A 26,481-nucleotide genomic window follows, 5' to 3' on the forward strand; every position below is an offset into this window, starting at 1 on the left:
AGGGGACAGAAACACAGAGAAAGGAGTTAAGAAAACCTGAACAAAATACAATCTTTATTCATTATATACATTACATACAATGCAATACTACAAGGCTTTCTACACATTCACTGTATCCACAGAGTAGTGCTCAATGATCTGAGAGTACCAGCCTTAAAACTCCCGAGTCCCACCCAGGGGTCAAGAGGAGGGCAAGACGGACAGAAAAGAAGGAAAACTGTAAAATAACATTCCATCCAGCAAACAAAAAAAAGAAAAGTAGCATTTGGCATTGAGGTGTTTTTTTTGTTGTCATTTTACAAGGTGCTTTCAATTAGTCTTTCAAAGTTTTCTTCTGGCACAAATCAAACCTAAATGCTACAGCAAACATGATGAACCCAGAATATCATAAATAATACCTCACAGTATAGAATTTTCATTTTCTTAGCTATATGCATAATCTTTTTTGTTTTGTGGCGTCTTAAAAAAAAAAAGAAAAAAAAAAAAATCACCAATCTGTTGACATTTAGTAGACATCAGGACAGAAGAGGCATGGGCAAACCATACATGAAAGAGACAACGCACATACCGTCTTCCTCCTCCAACAAAACAAACATTAACGCACAAAAACAACTGTAGTAAATTGTTACAGGTTTTACTTTCCTAGACTGATAAATTTAGCGAATCAAATGGTATCTGTCTGTGCAGCAGGGCACTCCTGTCACAGTAAACCACATCCTGAGGGGGTTTGACTTTTTATACACAACAGTGCTCTCTGTTGTGTTAATGTGCACATTGTAGATTTAAAACCAGGACAAAGCTATGAGGAAGTGACTTCATCAGAAACAGATCCACATTAGGTACATTAAGTGTAAAGCATTAAATAATTCCATTCAGACACGGTTTGTAAGAACAAGCTCATGCCTGACAGTTAAAAAGGACCAGAACCCAAATTTCAATTGCTACAAATCATGTATCCATAAAGGAATATATAGACATTTTGGGAAATACGTGTACCTGCTTCCTTGCTGCGTCAGATGAGAAGATTGACACCACTCTCATGCCTGTACTCTAAACAAAGCCATCGCCAACTTGTTATTTTTTCCTCTACCTGACCTCAACAACTCTGCCCCTGACTGGCTAGTACTCGTTGCCTCCAGTGGTTAAGGTTAGCCAATCGGAGGCAGAGTAAGACTTGACACAAAGCTGGTGCATCAAGTAAGTGTTGTTGAAAAAACCTGGTGGGAAAAAAATAGCATCAACAGATGAGGAAAAGTGCTAGCCTGGCTTGGTCCACAGGTATAAATATTCAACTACCAGCACCTCTAAAGCTTTACTAAGTTACATCTTGTTTGTTACAGTGTGTACAAAATTAAAATTAAAAGTCAACCAACCAACCAACCACACAACAAACAAAAACTGTGTAAAAATTTAAAGAGTTTCTGTACCAGGCACTGTAACTTCCTGAAGTCTTATTGTCACTGTGAGGTTATCAGGTGACCAGCAGAGACTCTGGGTTCATTAGTGAGATTTAGAAGGGTCAGTGTGCAGATTTGGTTATCTTTGGACTACGTTTCCAATCTTTGTGCTAACTGGCTGCTAGTTGTAGCTTCAGACATGAGGGTGGTATTGATCTTTTCAGCTAACTCTGTAAGAAAGTAAAAATGTCTATTTCTCCAACATTACTGCCAACCACTTTCGAAGCATACTGTAGTTTCCCTTGCCTTAAGTAAATAGCATGTCTGGGTTTGTTTTATGTTGTTTTGTTTTAAAGTTGCAAGTCTGTGAATTAACTGAAACTAACAGTGGTCTGCAAGGCAGGAAACACACATGTAACATTATTCTTCCCCTTACAAATGAAAAGTTTCACACACAAGTAATTAAAGTCACTCATGCTCATGTTAATAAACTCAGAGTATGACCAGTAGCTAATGGTGTCTAATGTTGGCAAACTTTACTGTAGATTGATATTGCTGTGTAACTGGCATTACAAAGTCAGTTCACTGAATTGCTGACTCTTCTTTCTGGCGCTACTGTTAAATTTAGCTAAGCCCTGGTTTGTGTCTTTTGTGCATTAACATTACGTTTCAGTCACTGAACTAAGAATCTGATTTTCTGAAAAATAAAATCACTGGTGAACTCTAAAAAACACAGATGTTTTAACAATACTTATGTCTTCACAGTATTTCCAGAATTGTCAGACTCTTCTGTCCACCTGGATAGACAATATTTTGTCTCTGGATTTTTCAAAGATCAACATGCATTTCGGGAAAAAACGGATTCTTAGCTCTAGTGACTAGAATGTAATGATAATGTATGAGAGACACAAACTTGTGCAGCAGTCAGGATGATCCTGTAATCGCCACTTGTGGCCACAGCAGCTGTAGTTGAGAAAATGTTACATTGGCTCTGACTTATCATGATATGGCCTTTCACCTGCAATACACCAGTATGGTCCTTTCACGTAAAAATAAGTGCAATAATTTAATTCACTGTCTTTAAAATGCCACTAAAGAGGGAATCATAATTTAACTACATGTCTGATCTTAAAGTCTCAGTAAGCATCTGTGGCTCAACAGTGAATTTCACTCCGATTAGAAATGTGATGCTCAAGTCAAAATAGTGTTAAACCTGAAAGATTTTTAAACAGACAAAGCATCTTTATACCCAACCCTCACGTTAAACTGACCTAATGATGTCATTTGCCTTCAGTGTTCATCAAGCTCAAAGATAGAAATAGTACTGTACATTACACACAAACTATGGACAAATTGTAGTTAACAGTCGTAGCGGATGTGCCAGGGATGACAAGTCATGTAGGGTTCTGATATATCACAGTTGTAAATGTAGGACTGGGAGAGACAATCATTTGTTGCCTTCACCTGACCAATGAACAATGAGTTAGCATCTGATTAAGAGTCATTCCAAAGTTACTGTGTTGGTAGCCGCCTTTGTGGAGTGGTCCCTTCTTCACTTACGACAGACAGTTGAACTACAAATCAGCAGCTTCTCACGCTTCCTATGGGCGTCAGTCAAGAATCATGTTGTCATTGTCATACATTACAAACACGCCGTCACCGTCTCTTCCTGAATAGTGTTCCTCAAGGGAGATTAAGAAGACCAAAGCAATCATTTTCCCCTAGTGTTCAGTTTCTGTAGGATGTGCAGCAAAGACTCGAGAGGCAGCAGTGTCTGGTAGACTTCTATTGAACGAGTCACAACAGCAGCCACGTCGGAGTCTGTTAACCATGGCCACTGATTCGGATTTGGCTGGCAGGTGTGGATTAACTTTTCACAACTGATCAGCATAACTGGAGACCAACAACTTCAGTGATTGGTGCAGACAGCCACAGTGAGGCTCAGCTAAAGACCTTGGAGATTAATGGTTATTTGCGTAAACCAATAAATTAGGACTAAAACGGAATGTAAATTTAAAAGTGTTTGATATACTTGTGAATCTGGATGTCCCGACCAACTAACAGCAGGATGAGGAAAGAGTCGCCTAGCAACACAAGCAGAGTTGTGGGGTACAGGGAGTACATTTCACTGTACTACAAACAGAAAAACAGGATCAACAAAACCAAGGGTCTACAGCCAGGTTCTGCGAGGCTGTACTTTGAAATGAATGCTAACACCAGCATGCTAACATGCTCACAATTATTATGCAAGCATATCGATGAGTAGCAGGTATTACATTTACCATTTTAATTAGTGTTAGCATGCTAACATTTGCTAAGAAAGCGCTGTATGAAAGGTCAGGAGATCAAAGTTTTTACAAATCATCCTGAGAGGGACCTGAATGTCCAAACCAATGTTGTGGTATTTCTGATATTTCAATAAGAAGCAACTATTTCAACCTCATGGTGGTGCTAGATAAAGATATAAGAATACATCTTCTGGGAACCATGAATGTCTGTACCAAATCTGCTGACAAAAAAAATCTAAAAGATGTTGAGATATTTACTGAATAAGAGAAAACTCTGACCCGCTGGTGGCATAAATTGCAAGTCAGATGATCAAGTATTAGTGACTTTGAATAGCTGAAGCTAATTCCATGGCAATCCATCCACTAGATATTTTGAACAAACATCAACCTCATTGTGACTACATCAGCAAGGTCAGGAGGATTCATCCTCGGGGAAGCATACACATTAGAAGCAAATTTCACCCATTAATTAAATCACACTGACAGAACATGCTGTCAACACACTGACAAACAGACCTATAACACCTTTCCCCACTTAATTGTCAAACTGGATTTCTGACCCCAGCACTTTATTCAAATAAAAATTCTTCCCAATATGTAATAATGACTATTAAATGTAGAGCTAGAAAGTTACTCTATGGGGGACCCTGACCTTTTGATGAAGAGGGACAAAAAGATCCAGGACATAATCTCTTCAATCCAAAAAAAAGTCCTATATGTGTATTTACATATTCTGTACACCATTTGACCACCACACAGTCCATTAATTACTGAGGAAAACAAGTTCAAAACTTCACTGCGTGGCTCCTGTAAAGCCAAATTTAACAGCCAGTTTTACAGGGATGACAACCAAAAACAAACAACCAAAAAAGAAGGTATAATTAGATATATATTAAATGTTATCTCATAGAATCATTCCTCTATTGTTCCTACAACACTATTACATTTTTTGACTATGTCTGCCTCTGCATGGCTGTCACAATCATAAATAGGGGCATATGTTACAGAAAAACAAGCTAACCAAATCATCAAAATGAAAGTTTACATGACATTTTGGAAGTAAAGATACTGAACTGTTACCCAAAGATCAACAGAGCTAGTAGCTGTGGAGAGTGGTTTCACGGATCATAGTCACCCCGTCCTGTCTTCCAATAAATTAACACCCCGGGAATCTAACTTAAAAATTGGCCTGAACAGACATCATCTCATCATCGTTCTGCTCCAAACATGTGGATGGATGCTGTGGTCGTCTGCGTGGGCGTTTGCGGAGGTACAAAGCACAAATCCAACACTTAAAAGAAAAAAATCTATGAAAAAATAAAAGACTGTCTGCAAATCCTCTTTTTTTGGCCTTAGCTTTTCTGGGGACAAAAATAAAGTGAAGAGGAAAAACACAAGCAATGTTTTGGCGTTTAGAGGGGCTTTACGGGCTCCAAGAAATGTTCACCAGCAACAAAATAAAAAACAAAGGGATGTATATCTTGGGAAATGTAAAAGACACACCTCAGGACGTGGAGTTTCGCTCTTATCCAAACAACACAGTGCTTTGTTTATGTGGGTGTTCAGGACCCTCACCATCAGGCAACGCAGTTTGCGTCAGCAGGCGGTTCCAGATGAAGTGTAATCCCACCAGCAGGCTTCAGGAATAGAAAAATAACTGGTCTATGTTACCTCCATCCCATCAGGTGCGTGAATGGAAAGGTGTTCAGCCAGTCCAGTGTGTGAGGCGATAGGGGGAGGGGTGGTTGTGTCAGAGGTGGGAGGGGCTAGAGCGTGATGAGGTCTACCAGGTTGCCCTTGGGCGGGGTCATGCTGTCCGGGAAGAAGTTGACAAGCGTGTCAAAGAGCTGCGTCCGCTGAGCGTACGTCTGGTCTACGTCTGAGAAACCTGAAATGAGAGGAGAGGGAGAAGAAAGTGAGTGGACTGATAATTTGTTTTGACAAGTGTAAATGTGTAAAATATGAACTGGAGATGTCAGTCAGTGTGTCAGGTACTGCTATAAACTAGACAGAAACAGCTCATCAGCATCTTAGAGACGCTATTTTTACAGACAAGTACACTCCCAAATACAGCAAATATTTACTTTTTGTCTTCTTTCGCTTTAACTGATTTTCAATGTTTCCCAGAATGCATTTTAACAACCCAAAGAATGGTGGAGAACAACAGAGTTGATGTTAGCATGCTTACATAACGCTTACAGCTGAGGCTAATGGTCTTTGTCTGTTTGTTTGTCCCAGTTTTGTGGGTTTGTGGTCATAAACCCAGGTATTGTAAAGTAAAGCCCTGATGATGGTGCTGGATAAAAATTTAGAAGATGACCAAAGTTGTTTCCTCCTTAGGGGACCATGAATGTCTGAGCCAAATATCATGCAATTCATCTAATCGTTGTCAAGAAATTTCACTCAAAAGACAGAGATGAGATCATCACCAAAGTCAGTAAGATGCTTATTCATATGCACTTTTTATTGAAACTGTGTCAGAGAGGTTAAATTAAGTTGAATGAATGCTGACACAGATAAAACTTGGCGGGATGTGGGGGAGAAAATGTGTATAATCACCTGAAAACCTGTTGTAAGAACAGGAGGGTGAGGGAAATCAGCTGGTTGCAATCTGCAACCTCACCACTAGATGCCACTAATTCCAACACACTGGTTCTTCAAGCTTCATAAACGTAGCAATGGATTTCCTTCTGTTGGACTTCTGAACATCAGTGCCAAATGGTGATGTAGACAGGAAGCACATGGCTCCGAATGTTGATGCTAACTACTGATGTTTTAGATCAACCAAAAAACCTTTAACAAACTATGATTGGTCAATTACCCACAGGAACAGGAAAAGGACATGGCCACTTACTTTATTGATGAAGGTTTGCTTCAAACTGAAGCATCCTCCATCTGACATGTTAAAATACTTCAGGCAGCGCTTGGTTTATTTCAGAGGCGGTGAATACTGAACATCATTGAACAATTCTTGTCCTATCTTGACATACATGAGCTGTTTTGCATGAAAACAAATTAGTCTCTTACCCAGGGGGATGAAGTCAGAGCTGGACTTGAAGAGTGCTGAGGGCAGAAGCTGGAACTGAAACACAGCACACAGTGACTGAGTCACTTTAACAGTAGACAGCCCTGAATATACAAACAGCCAGGCTGCTCTAATGCTCGGCATACAAAGGAAGGCAGAATATACCTACTGATCACACATCCATCTGGAATTACAGCTCTGACTTATGCAAAATTCATCAACCAAGACTAACTCGTTTACACCATCTCTCTTACACACCTATCCCTCGCTTCCCATTTTGTCCATATTATTGTTCTCCCCATTTGTGTTCATCTCTCTACATTTCTCTTTCATCTCTTTTTCCTGTCTTCTCTACCTTCTCTCATGATTTTTGTTCTTTTAGCCAAGAACATCACAAAAAACCCAAACAAACTCTAAACTGAAAAACAAACGAATATTGAAATAAAAGTATGCACGTAAGACAAAACCAGTACCTCTTTTGTCTCATCGGGGTCTGTGTGGTCCACTGTCAGTGAAAGGTCGTTCTGCAGGTATTTGAGTGCACTTAGAGGCTCTGACTGGGCTTTCTCCTCGAACCTGGCCAATCAAAAACACACTGATGGTAAACATTACATGTGTGCAATTGAGGCGGCAGTTACAACAAAAAAACACTAGATGGCAACAGATGCCAAGCAGAGAGGACCTCGGTACTCAGGTTTCCCATCATCACGTCTTATATTAAGATTTGTATCATGACATATTTTACTCCTTTGAAATTCACAATCTGTAAATTAATGTCAGTACAGACGTTGATTACAGTGCATCAGTAAAAGATAGTACATGTCAGAAGTGGTGGTTGGAGAAGCTGCTGGAATTTAAAAAAGTTACAGACCTGTATTTCCTGATGAGGTATCTGCAGTGGCGGAGCAGGTACTCCTTGGAGGGCCGACACAGTTTGAGGGACCAGAAGTCATCCAGGCGCATCTTGGGAGAACACGACTTCCCGGGGTTTCCACCAAACAGGTAATGCACCTAGAAACACAGAGGAAATACAGACAGTTAATACACTCTTAATACACACAAACCTAAAAACACAGGATACATACTAAACTAAATCCAAGAAAATGCATATTGCTAAACATGCACAACTTTTATTTTATCTTCAGTAAAATTGGATGGCTGTGCACTTTGAGTGTTGCATAATGTTTGATCTTCTTTCCACATTTACATCAAACCAACCCATAGTCAAGAGTTTGTTTTGATTAATGCGGCCACAATATACATTTGTGAAAGACTGCAGTTCCATCCAAACTTTTTTTTTTAACGTATGGGGCAATGTCAAATACTTTTTAAGTCAGTCCTTTTTTATGGATTCTTCTGATTTGATCATTTTTGCAAGAAATATTGGAGAAAACAACACTCTTTTACAAAAACTGTACTAGAAATTGCGATTTCAAAGAACGTGATTGGCTAATCGTGAAGACGGTGATTAAAATGTAGGTTAATTATACAGCGCGTCTGACCCGTTTTAAACAGTCATGCAGTTACAGATTAATTCTGTTCTCATCCTTATGTGACAGATCTGCTCACCAATCATAAGCGTCATGTGCCTCCTGTTACGGTCCTACTCACCAATCAGAGCGGACACAGGGTGTGTACATTTTACAACAAATGAAAGCTGAGGAAAACATGGGATAATAGCGCCAGACGAACCGACACCGTAGCGGCTGTGCCACTGCATTGTCCCACGTCAACTCACACTGAAGTTTTTCAGCAACAGAGCGTTTAGCCTACACGTTGTTGTTAATTTGTCATTTTGTTTGCTTCAACTACAGATAACAGCTCTCTGTGAGCCCGTTCCGTTCCGCTCTCTGCAGGCTAACATTAAAGCATTTCAGAATGAGAGCGTTTTGCCAGTCTGATTTTGCTGACTTGTTCAGATTTTGCTTATTTGTTCAGTTGTCCTTGTGCTTCTACCGTGGTTAAGTAGGCTACGTAGTTAAATTGTTTCTATTTTTTGTCTGTTTTAATGTTGATGTGCGATCTGCAAATGGTGTTTTATTTTTAAAATCAACCGGATTCTCTATGCCGTTCTGGGTACGACTTCCTGCTTGGTTCATCTGCTCTGTACTGCTTGACGTGGCTTCAGTCAAAAATAGACTGGCAGTGAATATTAAATTTTAGCATAACCTCAATAAAAAAGAAAATTGCAAATCTAATCATAATCACAATATCTGGCAGGAAAATTGCAATTACATTTTTTCCCCCCAAATCATTCAGACCTAAACTGTACTATATGGATAGTTGAATTTGTGTTTTTTCTTCTGATCTCAAATTTTAGGAGAATTTTTGTCTCAACTCCATCCTCTCCATAATTTTAACACTTCTCACTCTTAAATCACAAGGAGGCAGACTGTAAAGTGCCTCCCTCTTCTGACATTGTTTCTGCAGTGCTAATGAGAGAAAAACGTTAATTTATAGTGTTGATGTAACAGAAGACAGCTCTGATCAAAAGGGAAAGGCAGGTGTGTGAATAAACAGCTCACGAGGAGACGTGTTAACTCAGCGCAGCAGGAATACAAATCTGAGAAAGCTAAGCTGCAGCTCGCCTTCAAAAAATGTTTTGGAGTGTTACTATTTGAGTGTTTGTCACGAAATCTGTGTGATAGTGTACTAAATAAGAGTGTGTGTGTTACCTTGTGCAACTCATCATAGACCAGCTGGTGTGCAAAGCGTGGACACGGCTCCTCCTCCTGCAGAGCCTTGCTCGGGTTTTCTTTTACCGCCTGATCGTTCTTATATACACATGACCTGAGCAGGAACACACACAGCAAAATAAAGAGCAGGGGGAAGGAACTTTACATTAGTGACGAGGAAAAAAAACAAACAAAAAAAAAACCACACTTCTTGAAGCCCTCAAAGAAAAGCTGTTAAACAATTACAGCTCGTTGCACACACACACACACACACACACACACACACACACACACACAGCTGGCAAGTGTCTCACTGATTTATTTCACCGGACACTAAGTACAAGAACAGCCACTGAAATCAATGTACCGGAACAGTGAGGGCTGCAGCCTCACAGCCTGTTCTTTCACAACTACTGATACAAAACATGACGTGCACATACATGCACATTCATACACATTAACACAAAGAGAACATGTAGTTCCCTGGTGGAAGGCTGAGAGGTCAGGAGATGCTTTGAAATGCAACACTGTGCAGTGTTGACATTTGTATAAATATGTTGACGTGAGAGAGTGTGTGTGTTCTTTGCATGCATGCACTCCGTTATCTATTGTGGTGAAGATCGTAGCTACAAAGAGCTCGTGTGTGTGAAAGTATTTCCTGCGTGTGCACTCTCTTTTTGTTGCTGCGGTGTTGATCACAGAACACCCTGTGTGTTTATCTGTCATTCTCTCTCCTACCAGTTGTTGCGGGCAATGTCGTAGATCCAGAAGGAGTTGCGGACATTCTCCTCGCGTTTGTCCTTGTCTTTGCTGAGGCCCGACAGGACGTGGATCTCATTGAGCTCGGGGTCTATGGTTGCTCGCTGGGTAAAGCCCGTCATCGGCACTGTGGAGGCAAAAACAACAAATGAACAGGGAGGTCAACTGAGAAATAAAAACAAACATTCACTCTGCCAGCAGATCTGATTCAGCAGAGATAAGAATATGGCCAAGGTCAGACGTTATTCAGCTCAGTAACAAGCATGCAGGAAAATATTCAAACTCAGGCCTGGGATTGAGAAGGTCCTATAATAATAAAAAAACTTTCTTCTCCTCAAAATGAAATGTATGATAAAGAAAACTACTGCACAACACGCCGTCATGGCAACAAGGTCCAGCATAGATAGAGTTAACAGTATGCAAATGTAGCCAGGTGTGATGGAGAAACGCTGACACACACTGCTGCTCTCCTGTGATTACAGCAGGCCTGAGGAAGGCCAACAAAGGAACAACAAATGACATGAGAGAGCGTTTAAGTTACTGTGCAGGTCAGCAATTAGACCAATTCCAGCATTCCCAGGACTGAAAGCCTCTAATAAATTACAGATAGCATGTAAACAGTGTATGTGCGCAGGGCTCAAATGCTAATTATTAGCCATTGATTTGTTTATTAGAAACCTAATCCAGCCTCAACTTCTCTCTAATAAATAATATACCAATGGCTCAGCACAGCACGAACATGTTAAAGACTAGTGATTCCATTTTCAGCAGTCAAAGTGAAGTACTCCATATACTGTAGCATTTTACCTTTAGCATAAATAGTGCACACTGATGAGAAAGCACAATAACCAAGAAATTCTGTATGAAATTCATGATGAGCTGCAGGCAGCTCTGCACTGAGCTGACTCAGCATTAGAACTGCATCTCGGCTGGGAGAAACTGCTGCTGCTTTACATTCAGCAAAATGAGGAGAAATAAAAAATAATAATTTTTAAATTGTATTTTACATTAACAATTATTAATTACATTTGTGACACGATATTGATTTAATTTTTCGATGTATTTTCTATCAATATAATGCACAGTATATTGATATTGTTAGGGTTATAAGTCTGTCAAACATTTGACACAAAACCTTGTTTCCATAATTTGAACTGTTGGCCTCTTTATTTCACCAGTTCTTGCAAAGGGTTAATCTATTATACTGAACTTCAAATGTTACACTCAAGGCAAGTGTCTAATCCACTGCACCATCGCAACCTCTCTATAATAATTATTTTGTATTCATTTTTTACTAAACTTCAACAGCTAAATGTGCAACATGCATCTTGAAATAATTGAGTCTATAACTAAATAATATAATTACTAACTTTCAAATTAGTTCAGTAGAAGTTAATAGATTATTTTTAATGAATAAGAGACAGCAGCAAAGGTTGTTGAACGATCGCGACAGTTTCATGGGAACACGCCAGTTACACGGAAGCCGTTGCCGTGGTTACCTCGCGGAGCACTTGTTTGCCTGTCTGTTGATGAGGAGTGCAGAGCGACCCCGCGGGTCCAAGCCGACTGAAAAGGCCTTATATAAACCCTGTCACAACCATTCACAAGAAATTAATTTATAACGTGCCAAAACCTTTAACATAAGGACGACTTAAAAAGCAACCATTCATACAGCAAAGTGTAGGCTATAGGCTATATGAGTGATCAATTGACAACAAAGTCAAAGTAAACATTAGATAGACCTACCCTATAACAAGCAATAATCAAAACATCCCCAATTTATCTGATCCTTATTGTCAACTCAGTGTTGGAAAAATATAGTTATTGCCTACTAGTTAGCATAGCTTAAAAAAAGTAGTAGCTAACGTTACTCTACTTACTACTGGGTGATATAACGCCACTCTTTCCCCATGAGTCCAAGCATCACTGGCAGCAGCAACCGGAGTTTCTTTCTGAGTTTCACATTGCTGTGTTGCTTTAGCTGATGCTTCAATTAGCCTAAGTATAAATGTAGAATTGTTCACGGTCAGAAACTTTTTGCTGGTCGTGACAACATGTCATTAACTGCAGGGATATCACCTAAATCAGTTTAGTTTGACTAAAACTGCCAGCTGAGATAAGGACAGACGGCAGGGCGACAGACGTCAGATCTCCCACACAAAAGGCTGGGGTTACAGGTCAGCACATGAAGACTAACAGGACGACATGCTGCGGCAGTGTTGAGCCCGGCCTGAGCCACGGCACACATCAACATGTGACACTAATTATGAGAGAGAACTGTTTGGACTTGCTGCTTCCTTCCTGCCAAAATACACACTGTTCTTTCTCGCTGTCTCTCTTTACACAAATTCCAGTTTCTCTCAGATTCTCTCTCCCTGCCTGGCTCTGGCAGGACAGAGGTGAACGGTCAGCAGACAGAGGTCTATTTATACTGTGATTGAGGTGGAGCTGTGTTTCAGGGCAGGAAGTGCCTCACCTCAGCCGGAGCTTTTTAAGCAGCAACTCTGTCACCTCTCCACTGACAGAGGCAGAGAAGCCAACAAACACACAGAGCCCATTCCACTCTGGACGCAGCAGCAGAAATGGCTGCCATAATCACAGGTTGTTTATTTTGTCTGATAAAGCCATAGGTTTTAAAGGATAGGAGTTAAACAATACCCATGAGGCTACAGTGCAGCTACGTCAAAACACTCAACCACAGGAGTCAGGTGGTGGCAGAAATTCCTGGACGATGTCAGGTGTATTTTTTGTAAATTAGTTCTTGTTAATCTTACCCATTCCTGAGTCCTTCTTTGTGCCATCAGATATGATCTCTACATGGTCCCCATCCACATCATAGCTGAAGAAATCATTGAGGTAAGTCTTTGACCTCTGACCTCCAAACACGTACAGACAGCGGTTTCTCTATTAAAAGGAGAAGAGTGGTAGTGAGGTACAGGAAACACGGAATGGAAAAATAAAAAAGGAGAAATAGACAAGTAATGATTAAGATTCAACGTAACAGTACATGGTATTAATTGATAAGGCAGGATTACCTTCACAGCAATAGAAATAACCCAAAATGTGTATTCAGACAGGCAGACTGGACTCACAGTGTGGAAAAGCATGCAGTGTCCGATGCGGGACTGGACATCCTCTGGGCCAGCGTTACACGAGTCTTCCCGCAAGAGGCTCCAAGTTCCAGCCTGGCAGTGGTAGGCGTACAGGCCGCTGAACTGAGGCTCTGACGTCCGACTGTCCTCCACACTGCCGTTACATGTCAGGATGCGACCGCCAAACGTGTAGATCATGTGCTTCTCAGAGTCCATGCACATCTGCAGGAAGAGCAGGGAGCAGAGGACAAGAGATGGAGGAAACAGGAAGTGTGAGAGTTCAGAAAGGTTCCAGGAGGAAGCAAAAGGGCAGCAGGATGACTTTCGTATTTTCACTGTGTGTGTGAAAGGATTGAACAGAGGTATCGACTTTATTTACTTAATTCATGAATGCTGGTGCACTTTAAAATAAAAGAAAGTTTTTAGACAATATATGGGAGTGATGGCAACCTTGTAGAAGCAACACAATGCTTATCTAGTCTCTCTGTCAAGGTTTAGTTACAATTCTGGACTAATGGAAAGCAATGGACTAACATTAACTATTGATTAAATATTGAATTTAAAATTAATTGACTGGAATAATTACCAGACAGCAGTACTCAGTGTTTTATTTTCAACAATTTCTTATTTATGTTAATATTAATTTATCTTAAGATTGTATAGAAAGTTTTTTCTAATATTCTTTGTAGAGCTGTGCCATATGACGATATCTATGGTTTGACAGTAGAAAAACATCTATCGTTTACAATTATGCTCCATCGTTTATTTCGTTGTGTTGCAAATTCCACACTTTACAGTAATATTTAGTGAGGGGACGGCGCTTTGCACCGCAGTGAAGTTAGCTTCACGTTGGACTTCAACATTTGAATGAATGTCTAACGTAAAACTAATATCCAACTTGAAACTAACTTCACTGCAGCCCGTTCTTCCACACGTGCCGGTGTTGCAGAAAGAAATTTGCATTTAAAGTAATGGACGAGCCACACAACACTATCCAGCAGTGCCAGTCATGATGTGTGTGTCAGTCAGGAAACGTTAAATGACTTGCCCACGAATAAACAGCTTACTTTCTAGTTCGCCAAGACATGCTGTTGTTGTGATGTTAGCTGTAGCAGCAGGAGAGCTGTGCTGCTTGGCTGCTCTGGGACCGTCTCGTCCTCCCATGTTAGCTTTGCAGCAGCAAGTACCATGACATATGTTTGTCTTGGTATTGGATTTTTTTCAGAATCGCTTACGTTACCCCAGCTTTATACAGGAATCCTGAAGTGAAATTCAAAACCTTTTAAGGACCTTTTCAACATATTTTAAGACTGCCACGCCACTTTGAGCTGTAACCGATTAAAATCAGCCACACACACCTTTACAAGGGACATTTTTGAGGTTTTAAAAGGAATTTAAGTTTATTTATAACATATTTATTGCCTATATGTCATCAGGTTGTAACGCAACCTAAAAATTGAGGCATTCACCAACTTTCTCAGTTGCCTATAAACAGCCTGTATGAGCAAACAGTTTTCTATATGAAGGACTGGTCAGATTTCCTGCGAAAAGCAACTGTCTTACACAGGTTATGACGTTCATGTACACAATATTACAGCAAATCATGTGAAACAGTGTGATTTTGTGTTTTAGTTGGTTTAAACTAGATAATTTGAGCTTGCCTGCAATGATATGCGTGATAACTTTCATCGTCCACTTGATCAATACAACAAAATTCAAATAGGCCAGGAGGGAACAAAGATGAAGAGAATAAACTGAGTGATGAATAATGGAAGTAGTGTAGGCGGTGTAGCACAGGCACAGCCTGGAGGAGGAATTGATCTAAATGACTGTATTAGTATGACATTAAATTGAAAGTATATTGTTAATTTAATAGTTAACTAAAAGTTTGATATTAATATATTTATTATGTTACTAAATTCAATATAATTTCATATAATAGAATATAACTTACCACTAGTAGGCTAACGTTATAATATTAATTCAAATTACAGCTGATTCAGTTTGGGGTTGTTTTTTATTCATTAACTTTGTGCAAGAAAAATGCTCTAGGCTACATGATAGTCTCCAACCTTGATTTTGGGCAGGCTACTAACTCATCAATAATCATAACCGTTTATGCAGAACAATGAGTTCAACATTTATAAAGTTTGTTGCAGCACATCAAGCTTTTTTTTAAAATCCCGCTCCATCCAGGCTGAGATTGATTGACAAAAAGTGACACTGACGAGAGCATCAGCTTTATGAAAAGTTGAATTTGTTTCAATAAAAGGCAAAGATTTAGCTAAACAGCCAAACCCACACGCTCCTTGGATTTTCCCTGTTGTCTTCTGTCTTACCGATTCAGCTGCTGGCGGCGCATCTCGCTCTTGTTTTTCAGGAACGGGGCTGTTCAAAGTGGCCACAGAGCGACCGGCCAACCGGGTTACTCCAGTTACCACTGATCGCCACTTAGACTATGTTTTGGGGGGAGATTACGGGCAGTTGTATTCGTAAATCACTTTCCGGTTTGCATGGATCTATTTTTTGGAGCGTTTAAGAGTGAAATGGGCGCTCGGTAGATCCCTGCGCCTAACGTTACAGAAAGGAATCACAGTCGCTACTCTCTGCCGGTCTAGTATTTTTGGCTATGCATTATAAATAAATACGTTCACCTACACTTTTAGCAAACAAATTTTTGGACAAACGGGATTTTCACATTGAAAAAAATATCTTCAAAATTTAATACCTTGTTAAATGGCGATTAAGACTTTAATACTTAATTTTCGCAAAATTGATTTATTACCTTTTAAGACTTTTTAAGACCCCGCGGACACCCTGTTATAATGCAGAGAAATATCCCGAGTTACAGTTGGAAATGACATATTTCATACAAAAGATGTTCTCTATCAAAATATATTGTTATTGGGATTTGAAATGACCTTCTGCCATTCTGTTCTGTAATGGTCTACTTATTCTTAGACCAACAGATGGAGCAAACTGTTTAAAACTGTTTCATGTTGATTTAAGTAAATTTTGTGCTGGTGCTCCTAAAATTTGGAGCCCTTTGTAAAGGGGACATTACGTCTGTCACTCCAGTTATTAGCCTGCAGATAATGTTGGAGTCAATACATTCAAAGGCGGACGTACAGGACATGCCCTCTGGAAAATATAAACCCAACTTACATTTCATTTGGTAACACTCAGTATGTATAACTGTTTTTTTTAATGGCAGTAATCTTGTAATTTACATTTAAAAAGTATCCCAACACAGGTTATAGTGTAAGTGAATATCATATTCAACTGGGGGTTCAATACATCACACTTCGTTTTAGAAAAATTAGTTATTTTTCATATTGCCAATATGCTGATATTTGAGCGCCTTAACTCTTCCAGTAAGAATGATGGGCAATGAGCCACTGTTGAAAGTTTACATTCTTCAAAATAAGACTAATACAAGTTATCTCACTAAACTAAAAGATAATGGAAGTACATTCATCTGTTTCTTTTAAGTATGGATTGTTACAAATACGCAGTTTTAAAAGCATCAAGCAGTCACACAGTGAGAAAACATAAAACCATGAACAGAAAAACTGTTGTTTTATGATGGCATCCTAGCCCTCTGGATCAGATCTAATCATAAGGTGCCTAGAGATTCCCATCCCTATATTCAGTACTATCCTACACTCAACACTGGACCTGAAAGCAGGGGGCGTTGCCTAAATTCTAAATTCTGAAAAGAATTTCAAATACAAAATGACTTTGTGACTCAATGTGTTTGAATACTGAAGGTGCATACTTCTTTATTATGCCATACACTAAGTTACCTGTTTATCACATCCACCTACCTCAAACTGAACATGAAAGGTATAATCTTCAGGGTTTTTTTTAGCTTTATGCTCATTTGAGGCTGCGGTTTGTGGTGCTGTTGAATTTCACAGCTTTATACCAAGAGGTGTTTCTAATATTTTGTGTACCCCATTTATATCGTTGATGGTAGACTATATTAGTCTATTTCACAAATGTATGGGCCAGGTTTGAAATGACTCATCACAGTTGATCAACCACAGCTAAACATTCAGCTAGTGTGTAAAGACATACGAGAGGGAGGGAGGTACAAACAGGAAGTGATTCCACCTACCTGGTGGTCAAACACCAACTTTGGCCCTCCATCAGCTGATGTGTCCTCACTGAGTAGCGTCCAGGTGTTGGCGTCGATGTCGTAGCGGTAGAAGTCGCTCTTCAGAGACTTGCTGTTCCGGACGCTGGAGTCCAGGTACCGGCCCAGCGTGTAGATCTGACGTCGCTGAGAGTCAATACACATCTTGTGGCACGAACGGGCACTCGGACCACTCTGATTGGTACAAAGGAGCCAGAAAACTATTATATTATATAAAATTACTTTTTTATATATAAAATTAGTTTCTTAAAGCAATAATGAGTCGTGATGAGTGGTGTCCGCTATAGTTGAGAACCACCAATATGTTTAAACAGGACATAGAAGAATTATTCACAAATATTGATCGTCAAACCAACAATTTCAGGCACTAGTGAAGACTATAAATCATCATAACTAGACTTCAACTCCAAACACGAATAAAAACAAAAAGGTTTTATTAAAAGCTTTCTCATTAAACACCTAATATGTCATCTGCTTTTCTTTAAGTGTTAGTTCAAAGACGAATTCTGTGTCCGAACTGTGTTCAGTGGTTAGGAGAAAGAATGGGGGGAAAGTGGGTTCACTAAATCCATCCATCGGGCGAGAAGCGGGGTACACCCTGGACAGGTCACAAATCCAATTTAGACTCTACATGAAGACATTAATTAATTAATTTAAAATGAAATTTTTGTGGTACATCTTCTGAACAAGGGCTGTGTGCACGTCTCTGTGAATTGAGCATTATGATACTTTACAGTATTAATACAGCAAATAGACCTGCTTTATTATCAAAAAAAAACCCCATGGAATTCTGCAAAGGGAGCCTTTAACAAAATACAACCATACAAAGATAAACTGAATTGTGAAAGTTTGAGTGAAAGTTAGAGGTCTTGACAAGGATTCCTGCAACTTTTTAATCATTTTAATACATACAGCTTTATTACCAAGTAGACAAAATGTTTTCCAACCCCACTCACCTCTTTCTCAGTGTCTCTGGAGATGCAGGCCCACTGGTTCTCCTGAACACTGTAAGCCCAGAAGTCAGCCAGATCCTGTGTGCCGTCCCAGCCCCCAAACAGATACACAGTCTCTGCAGGGAAAAATCAGCAACACCACAACATTAACCATCGTCTCTTCATGTGCATTCTGCTTTGGAAAGCACAGCTGAACGCAAGCGCTCTACCATCCCTCCACTCAGTACAAACACATTCAAGCAGATACTGTGAATAATCAGATTAAGGTAAACAAAGGATTTAAAGTTCCCCATGGTGAGGTGAACTGACATGGAGTCTTTTTCTGTAGACAAGGTAATTGACAGAAAGAAGACATAGTGTGATCCAGCCTGCAGCATTTTCATTGGTTCTCTGAATTTATTTTTTGAATATTTGACCATTAAGACACAGATACACATTTCAAAAGACACTTAGCCTACATTAAAATTAGTCAAGAAATTCAGCAAGAGGTTTGTTCTAGGAAAATGTACTATTTTGCAAAGGCTCCTGCAGTGTTTATTGTATAAAGACTTTGGAGAAACTGCAGTTTCCAACCAGTAACAGCAAATTTGTTTTGTTTCTTTTGTAACCAAAAGTGTCTTTGCCCGATTAACTTGTTCACAAGGCTGTATAAAAACAGAGGTCAATATGGCATTTTATGCTATATGGTGGGGACGAAATCCCTATTAAGATACTGTGAATTTGAGATGCATCGAAATGAAAATTGTTGGCTGAAGCGGAAACCTAATATAATGAAAACATTTCCAGCATACCAAACAATTACATTCACATTTTTTTCCCCCATTTATTTCCCCCTTCTTTTTTTTTTTTTTTTTCCTGTCTCCAAATCCTGTTTCCCACAGGATTTGGAGACACTATGAGGGGTGGGTCCGAGGCCCGAGAGGTTCCGGTAAAGTAAATTACATGTGTCCATTTACTTTTAATGGACACGTAATATGTTTTATACTGCGTCTTTCTCTGACACTTTAAAATGATTCCACACATGTCAATGTAACTGTTTGTTAAAAGTTATTCGGTCTTTTGACTTAGTCGGCCGATTAATTTCGGTGGCCGAACGTTCGTGCATCCCTACTGTGAATCTGCGAATTTCAAATATTAAATGTTAAATATTCACAAAACATATTTGTGAATCACTAATATTTGGGAACTACTCAGTAACAAGACTGCAAAAGAGGACATGGTGTTACAAGACATGATGTGTTGTGATGTACAATTCAATGGGGCTTTATTGGCATGGGAAACAGGCGTTTACATTGCCAAAGCAAGTGTGAAATAAAAACATGTACATAAACAGAAGAATATACTACCTCTTCACAACACTTTGGTGTTGTGTCTCAAGTTAATAAGCTTGCTAGTCTCTGTGAAATCAGCACTGTTTGGGTTAAATATAAGCTATAAGCACTATAGTTCTGGCAGATGGGAGTTGTGGGAAGTTGCGATTTTATCAGAGACTTGTGTAGGAGGAAATAAGTCTTGCCATTACTGCTGCAATTCCAAAACAGACTACAAGCCAGAAAGTTGCGAAAGCCAAAAAATATTTAATGAGTCAATGGTTATGATCAACAATAGGTTTGTTTGAATAGAAAATATTTATTGTACTTTTAATTAGTTTAAGCATAAAGTTTTTGTATGGCTGTGAATGTGTGCCTTAGTGTTGGAGGCAGAGGTAAAACTTAAATTATATGAACTAAGCACTGGTTTAAAATGACTCCTGTGGGCCAGAAGCACTATTGTATAGTGAGGATTGGGATGGGACAGGAAAAGTCTGACTGTCTGTGATACAGCATTCCAGCATGAGATCATAACGGATGATATTAGCTCCATAATAATCAAAGCAGAAAATAATTACTCAGGATAAAAATAGGAACAGAAGCAAATGTGAAAGGATCGGCACAGAACTGGTACCAAAACAATCATTTTCAAGGCCTAAATCTTCAAGACAAGCCTTGTGTGGTTTGTTTTTAAAATGTATAGATATCTGTTCTTTGTCAAGCTCCATAACAATCATAATGTACAGTGAAAGAACTACTGCTGGGATCAGAAGAAAAAAGATTGGGGCAAGACAGTAATGGTGACAAAGAATCATTTATAGGAGCCTGAACATTTTAATATTAAAAGCCATGCCTTGTGTTGAGACACACACAGATTCTTTGGCCAAACACTTCATAATATTTAAAGCAGAAAGTAATTAGAGAGAGTTAAAATTGGATCAGGGTGGGAATAGGATGTGCCAGGACTGGTAACAAAGAAATCATGTGGGATCTCATATCAGCATCTACCATCAACTAGGGCTGGGGCGACTCATCTATGCAATCGACGTCATTGATTACATGACGTGTGTCGGTGTGGCGCTGTGTGCAGTATAATGAAGTACTGCACACGGTCAAAGCAGGGAAGAGGTGAAGCTGCAGCTGAAAAAAAACTCACCTACTACCATTTAAAATTTGGCAGTATTTTAGACAGTTTTCACAGCAGTACAGATGAGAGGCAAGACAGTTTACTGTTAGTCCGCACAAGCTCCATACATTAGGATTATCAACATGAGGAGTGTTAGCAGTAGTCCATTAAAATTGATTTTCTAAATGTTTCTTCGTCACCCCATGATAAAGATTCCTGCACCGCTGCAGTCATGGTACCGTAATGTTACACTATGCGTCATCTAACGTTCAGCGGGTTTATATTTTCCGTTCACAGCTAACAGCCACATATGACTGAGAAAATGGCTTAAACTAACCTAACAGATTGAATCATTTCAGTTCAGTTCATTTCTTTCCCCCACACTGATGCAAAAATACATTTGCCAGTGATTATTTTACTGCATATTACTCCAGTCATCAATCCATGTCAGAGCCATTTTACATTTTATTTCAGTAAAAAAAAAAAATAAATAAAAAAATTGGATTCTCTAGTTCAGGGAAGGGTTGACATAAATGAATGTGTCACTGCAATCCTTAAATTTGAGGTCCAGTATTTTCTGATCAAGCATCTGACAATTATGGTCTGTTATCTCTCTAATAAAGGCAGGAATCTGTGTGTGTTTCCATTGCGTCGACAACCGTTCCTCCGATTGACCTCACACATGGCGGGTGTGTTGCTGTGGACCCAAGGGAGCGCAGTGTCACATTTGGTGTAATCTGGACAGCCGACACGTTCAGAATAAACTTTGAATAAACTGCAGTACAGTGCGAGCCGCTCTGCTCTATAACAGGCACGATCTCATGGGCGGGGCTTATATGCTCCGATGTGGTAGTTAATTGTTGAAAAGGAGGTTTGATATATGCTAGAAATGAATGTGTTTGACGAAGCTATGACTTTTATGAAGTTCTAAGGAAGTGCTGAATATGCAGTAGCCAATCTCTGCCATTGTCATGTTGTTTCAGGGTTATTAATGCTGTATGTGAAACAAAACGAAGGCAACCGGCAGCGCTTGTAGAAGCAGCAGCCGGTAGCTTCTTCAAACGTTGCTACACTTTTGGTTTTTACTTTTTCCGGTTTTACTGCCAAAACGTGTGACCTCTGATATAAATACAGTCATTGGAAGATGAAGACAACGTTTTTAGATTAAAGAGCACCAGACCACGATCCACATCGGACCAGGTGCCACGGCGGGTGCTGTAATCGCTCAGAGGAGAGGAAAGAGAGCTAGGAGAGGAGCCATGCTGGCCCAGCTTGGACTTAATTCTGCTCCTAAAAAGCCGGTCTGGACCAGTCAACAGAATTCAGAGAAACTCGTTACAGAGACCTGCCCCATCAACATCCCGGATAAAGCACTCGGCAGGCGGTCCATGTTTCAAGCTGTCAGAGCAAGACTTCGGCGAGATGAGAGGAAGCGGACTCTGTTTTACATCGATGATGCTTGGTTCTCAAACACAGTCAAGATGGACTCTGTTTCCCAAAGGTCACATCTGGTTGCTGCTGTTCACATTCACCCCAGATGCAAATTCAAAAAAATGCACTGTGGAATGTTCGTGTATATACGTGTCTGTATAAATGTATATAAATAACTGTATATATTGTTTTATTTTATATGTTACCATATTTTAATATAGGCCTACACTTAATTATCTGTTGTGTGTGTAGCATTAAGGAACTACAAATTTTGTTTTGTTATGCAGCCTTGTGCTGTATAACGACTAATAAACAACATTGTGTTGTGTGTGGGAGGCGTCACATCGGCCCCTGTGAACCTGCACAAGTTATTATTGATATCATAAACCAGCAGTGACTGGGAAATTAGACTCGTTCATGACATTATTCTTTCTGTGTCTCTAATTCAGGATGATGATTAAAAATATATATATTGAAATATTAATAAGATATGTTTTTGGATTTATTTTGGATAAATTGTTATATTAAAAAAAATCATTAGGTGCAGCCCTACTATCAACTACAGCTACAAAACAGAGAAATCAGTGTGTGAGGCCTGAGACACAGACCAGAGGGATGCAATGCCTTCTCTCAGTTCTGACACAAGTTGCAGACGCTGCATTACTCACACACACAATGCAGGCTTTTGTTTATCAGATGGCCAGTGGGGAAGTACACCACCAACAATGTCGCCAGATACAGAAACAAAAACAATTGTTGTGTGTTTGTCAAAACAAAAGTTGTGACTAATGTGCTCTTAGAAGAAAAATGCCCTTAGGACTGTTCTTTTGGCGGAGAAGGTCTGGAGGTGGAGCGGACGGGAAGGGAGAGTTCATTTCATTGAACAGTAATAGAGCTTTGCTTTCAGTCTGTGTAGGAGGGTATGAGTCATAGCATTGGTTAAACAGCCATGTCATAACACTGGCTGCGTGGGTCTCACCAGTCTGGACGTCAATGACCATTTGATGTCCTCCCCTCATCCCTGGCCTGTTGTCGTCACCATCACCTGCAAAAAGGAGAGGAAGGCGCAGACAAGGATGGTGTATGAGTGTGGGAGACGGAAGATGACGCAGAGGAAATGGATAGAGATAATGTAGAATGGGTGGAACGATGGGAGGAGCAGAGGGCGAGAGGGAGGCAACAAACAAACAAAAAGGGAAGGCAGCATCACTTTAGCAACTAGGCCACAGAGCTTTCACTGTGTGCTGAAATGTTTGACAGATTGGGAATAATTCCCACTTGAATAGATGCTCTCACTGTTCAAGTCGTCTCGGTTGATTTCTTGGGCGCTTGTACCTTTGTTGCATTTCGGGATGATCTGACTCCACCTGGGCTTGTACTCCTGCTGGCTGATATACTGGTTAAACAAACCGTCTACCGAAGAAAGAAGAGGATCAAATATTGCAAAATCACTATTAACGCAAGCAGAAATAAGGCATATAGGATTTGACTAAGAACCCTTAAAAAAAAAAAAAACATTGAAGTGATCTTAAACTCAGCAGTAACCTGTAATGGTACTATACCTCTCACAGCTTTGTCTATGAGCTCCTCGCAGGCGTCAAAGTCTCCTTGCAGCACCAGCCGGTCATGCAGGTGGGTCAGCATTGGGTGCTCCAGTGCTATCCGAGTCTTCTTCTGCAGTGACTCAAAGGCCTCTGTGTAGTTATGCTGTCTGAAGTGCTTGAGGCAAAGGCGGATGGCTTCCTGTTCTCTGTACTGCAAGGGCAAGATGGAGAGGAAACAGATACAGGCTCCAATCAACCCACAAATATAATCAACTACTGCTATGCCTAGTTCAGACTACACGACTTACAATGTCGGCAGATAGCTGAGCTGTTCAGACTGCAACACTTGTAACGAGAGTCTTGAAGTCGGTGATACTATGTGATAGGCGACAGGGGGTCACACACACACACACACTACATGAGCTGGCAACGACTTTACTCTAGAGCTGTGCTATATGACGATATCATTTGATGATAGAAAAACGTCTATTGTTTACAATTATGCTCTGTTATGATACTGTTGTGTCGCAAATTCTACACTTTACTGTAATATTTTGATGAGGGAACATCGCTATGCACTGAGGTGAAGTTAGTTTCACGTTGGAATTCAACGTCTATCGAATGTCCAACTTGAAACTAACTTTACCGCGGTCCGTTCTTCCACAGGTGACGGTGTTGAGGAGAATAAATTGCGTTAACACTATCCAGCAGTTCCAGCCATGATGTGAGTGTCAGTCAGGTAACGTTAAATGACTTGCCCACAGACATCCAGCTTGCTTTAGAGTTCATCATGACATGCTGTTGTTGTGATGTTAAAGAGGTGGTATCTGTTTTTTTCCCTCCTCTCCTTTATTGAGTTATATCCCTTTTTTGTGAATGTAACAGGTTTGCAAAGTGAAAAAGCCCAAAGTCTAGCCCAAAGGGAGTTCCCATCTCCCACAGAAAACTCTGCTCTGAACTGCCTGAAAACAGCACGTTTGTAGTCCAGCCTTTACTTCCCTTTCTTGTGACGACACAATGAAAATACGTGTCATAATGCTCGCTGAGCGGCTAGTCCGACACGCCCTCAAAAACACTGGTGGAAAAACAGTGAGCTGCAGCACACAGCTCTCCTCTCCCTTCCAAACACTAGCTACCCTCCAGGCAGTCAGTGGACATAAAGTTGTTACTGTGATGTAGAGACAGAGCTCAGTTAAAACTTTATGGATGACAGATACTTTTGTTACAGATTAATAACTCACCACTCTGAAACTCTTGCTCCAGTCTATGTTGCCAACCAGCCTGGCAACATGTAGCCTACAGATGAACCAAAGCCGTGTTTACCGACTTCTCACTGACCCGCCCTTCTCTGCTTCTGATTGGCTAGTAGTCCTTAACTAGGAACTGAGCATGTGCAACTCCCAACAAAGATCATTTAGAGACAAGATGCATCACTCCATAGCTAAAACGAAGCCTCCAACACAGGGTGAAAAGAGGAGCTGCAGCAATGTGCAGTATGACAAAAAATATGGTGTTTTTTGAAAATTAAACCATGTAAAGCTGTTCTGGTACAACCCCTAAATAGGATTTTGAACCTGAAAATGTGCTTAACACCACCTCTTTAAGGCTTGTGTACGGGAGTCTTGAAGTGTTGTGGCATTCCCACTACGTGACTGTCGGTGACAGTGGGTCACACACTACACGAGCTGACAGCGGCTGTGTCACCCGACGCTGGACTCCAAACCACGTTTTGTCAAGAAAACACATGTGAAATGAGAAACATGAAATGACATGAACCTACACTCGAAACAGCTGGCTACCGTCAGGCTGTGATTGGGAGTAAATCAGCAGTTGATTGGCGACCACCAGTCGTTATGTGCCGAGTGGCAAATCGGGCTAAAATTCGTGTAGCGTGAACGAGGCTTTAGCTGTAGCAGCAGGAGAGTTGTGTCGCTGTCTGGAGCTGCTGTGCTGCTTGTCCTCTCATGTTAGCTTTGCAGCAGCAAGTAGTGTCATCGTGGCATTTGTCATGGTGTTTGATTTCTCCCTTCTAAGTTCTCGCTTACCCCACCTTTATAATGCAGAGAAACATTCCAAGATCCAGAAATGTCATATATTTCATTGAATTTACAAGAAATATGTTCTCTAGCGGGATATATATCGTTATTGGGATATGAAATTACCTATATCGGGGTATGAATTTTTTGCCATATGGCACAGCCCTACTTTACTTTATCTGGTCTCCAATGCCATATGAACTTGGGTGACACTAAATACAGGGTTTATACAGCTTTTTAAGAGTAAAACTGAAGCACTGCAATACTTCGAGACTCAAGGAGGAACAACACAGTTTACAGAACTCCTTTATACCCGCAGCAATGTTTTTGTTTTGATAAATTTACCAGCTTTTTATAATATCTTTGATTTATGTTTTGAACATGATTATTTGATGCTTGCTAATTTCCACAGTATGGACTCAACCGAGGTCTTACTGCACAGTATCTAGCTATCAATGTATGTGACTCCACTGTGAAGCCATTTTTTATGTTTCGTTAAACTGAACTGCGATTTGCTCATCCTCCCAAAGTGGGTGTGAAGGCACTAGCCAGTTGTAGGGTTGGACATTGTTCAGACTGTATCATTATCTTATCCATACACTTATCAGCCCGGTTCTTTTTCATTACTGGTTAATCAATCCAATTCCATATTCAGACCTGCTGAATTCATAATCCACTCTTCAAGC

At 40.1% G+C, this 26,481-nt stretch overlaps 1 protein-coding gene and 1 long non-coding RNA gene across 4 annotated transcripts in view; one reads left to right on the plus strand and one right to left on the minus strand.

Moving 5' to 3' along the window:
* Positions 1–33: 33 nt before the first annotated feature.
* Positions 34–26,481, minus strand: part of mkln1 (muskelin 1, intracellular mediator containing kelch motifs) — a 30,979-nt gene continuing 4,531 nt past the window's right edge. Inside the window, exons 6-18 of one of the 2 annotated variants that reach the window (XM_038738857.1) lie at positions 23,778–23,970; positions 23,551–23,628; positions 23,195–23,260; positions 18,352–18,464; positions 17,357–17,569; positions 13,237–13,458; positions 12,919–13,048; positions 10,124–10,271; positions 9,386–9,500; positions 7,582–7,721; positions 7,184–7,286; positions 6,713–6,767; positions 34–5,573 (exon numbers count right to left, since the gene is read on the minus strand). In XM_038738857.1, coding sequence (XP_038594785.1) covers positions 5,452–5,573; positions 6,713–6,767; positions 7,184–7,286; positions 7,582–7,721; positions 9,386–9,500; positions 10,124–10,271; positions 12,919–13,048; positions 13,237–13,458; positions 17,357–17,569; positions 18,352–18,464; positions 23,195–23,260; positions 23,551–23,628; positions 23,778–23,970 — 1,698 coding nt within the window. In that variant the 3' untranslated portion in view covers positions 34–5,451. Of the gene's footprint in view, positions 5,574–6,712; positions 6,768–7,183; positions 7,287–7,581; positions 7,722–9,385; positions 9,501–10,123; positions 10,272–12,918; positions 13,049–13,236; positions 13,459–17,356; positions 17,570–18,351; positions 18,465–23,194; positions 23,261–23,511; positions 23,629–23,777; positions 23,971–26,481 lie in introns of both variants that reach the window. The other variant, XM_038738856.1, reaches the window with a different exon arrangement.
* Positions 12,018–13,668, plus strand: LOC119918227. 2 transcript variants are annotated; one of them, XR_005447412.1, is made up of 3 exons: positions 12,018–12,745; positions 12,949–13,000; positions 13,218–13,668. It is a non-coding gene; the product is annotated as an uncharacterized LOC119918227 (long non-coding RNA). The 2 variants fall into 2 exon arrangements; XR_005447411.1 differs by lacking the exon at positions 12,018–12,745 and having other exon boundaries at positions 12,752–13,000.

Source organism: Micropterus salmoides, unplaced genomic scaffold (assembly GCF_014851395.1).
Source record: "Micropterus salmoides isolate LMB-PRFRI ecotype aquatic unplaced genomic scaffold, ASM1485139v1 Ms_hic_scaffold_23, whole genome shotgun sequence".
In the NCBI taxonomy this organism is placed as follows: Eukaryota; Metazoa; Chordata; class Actinopteri; order Centrarchiformes; family Centrarchidae; genus Micropterus; species Micropterus salmoides.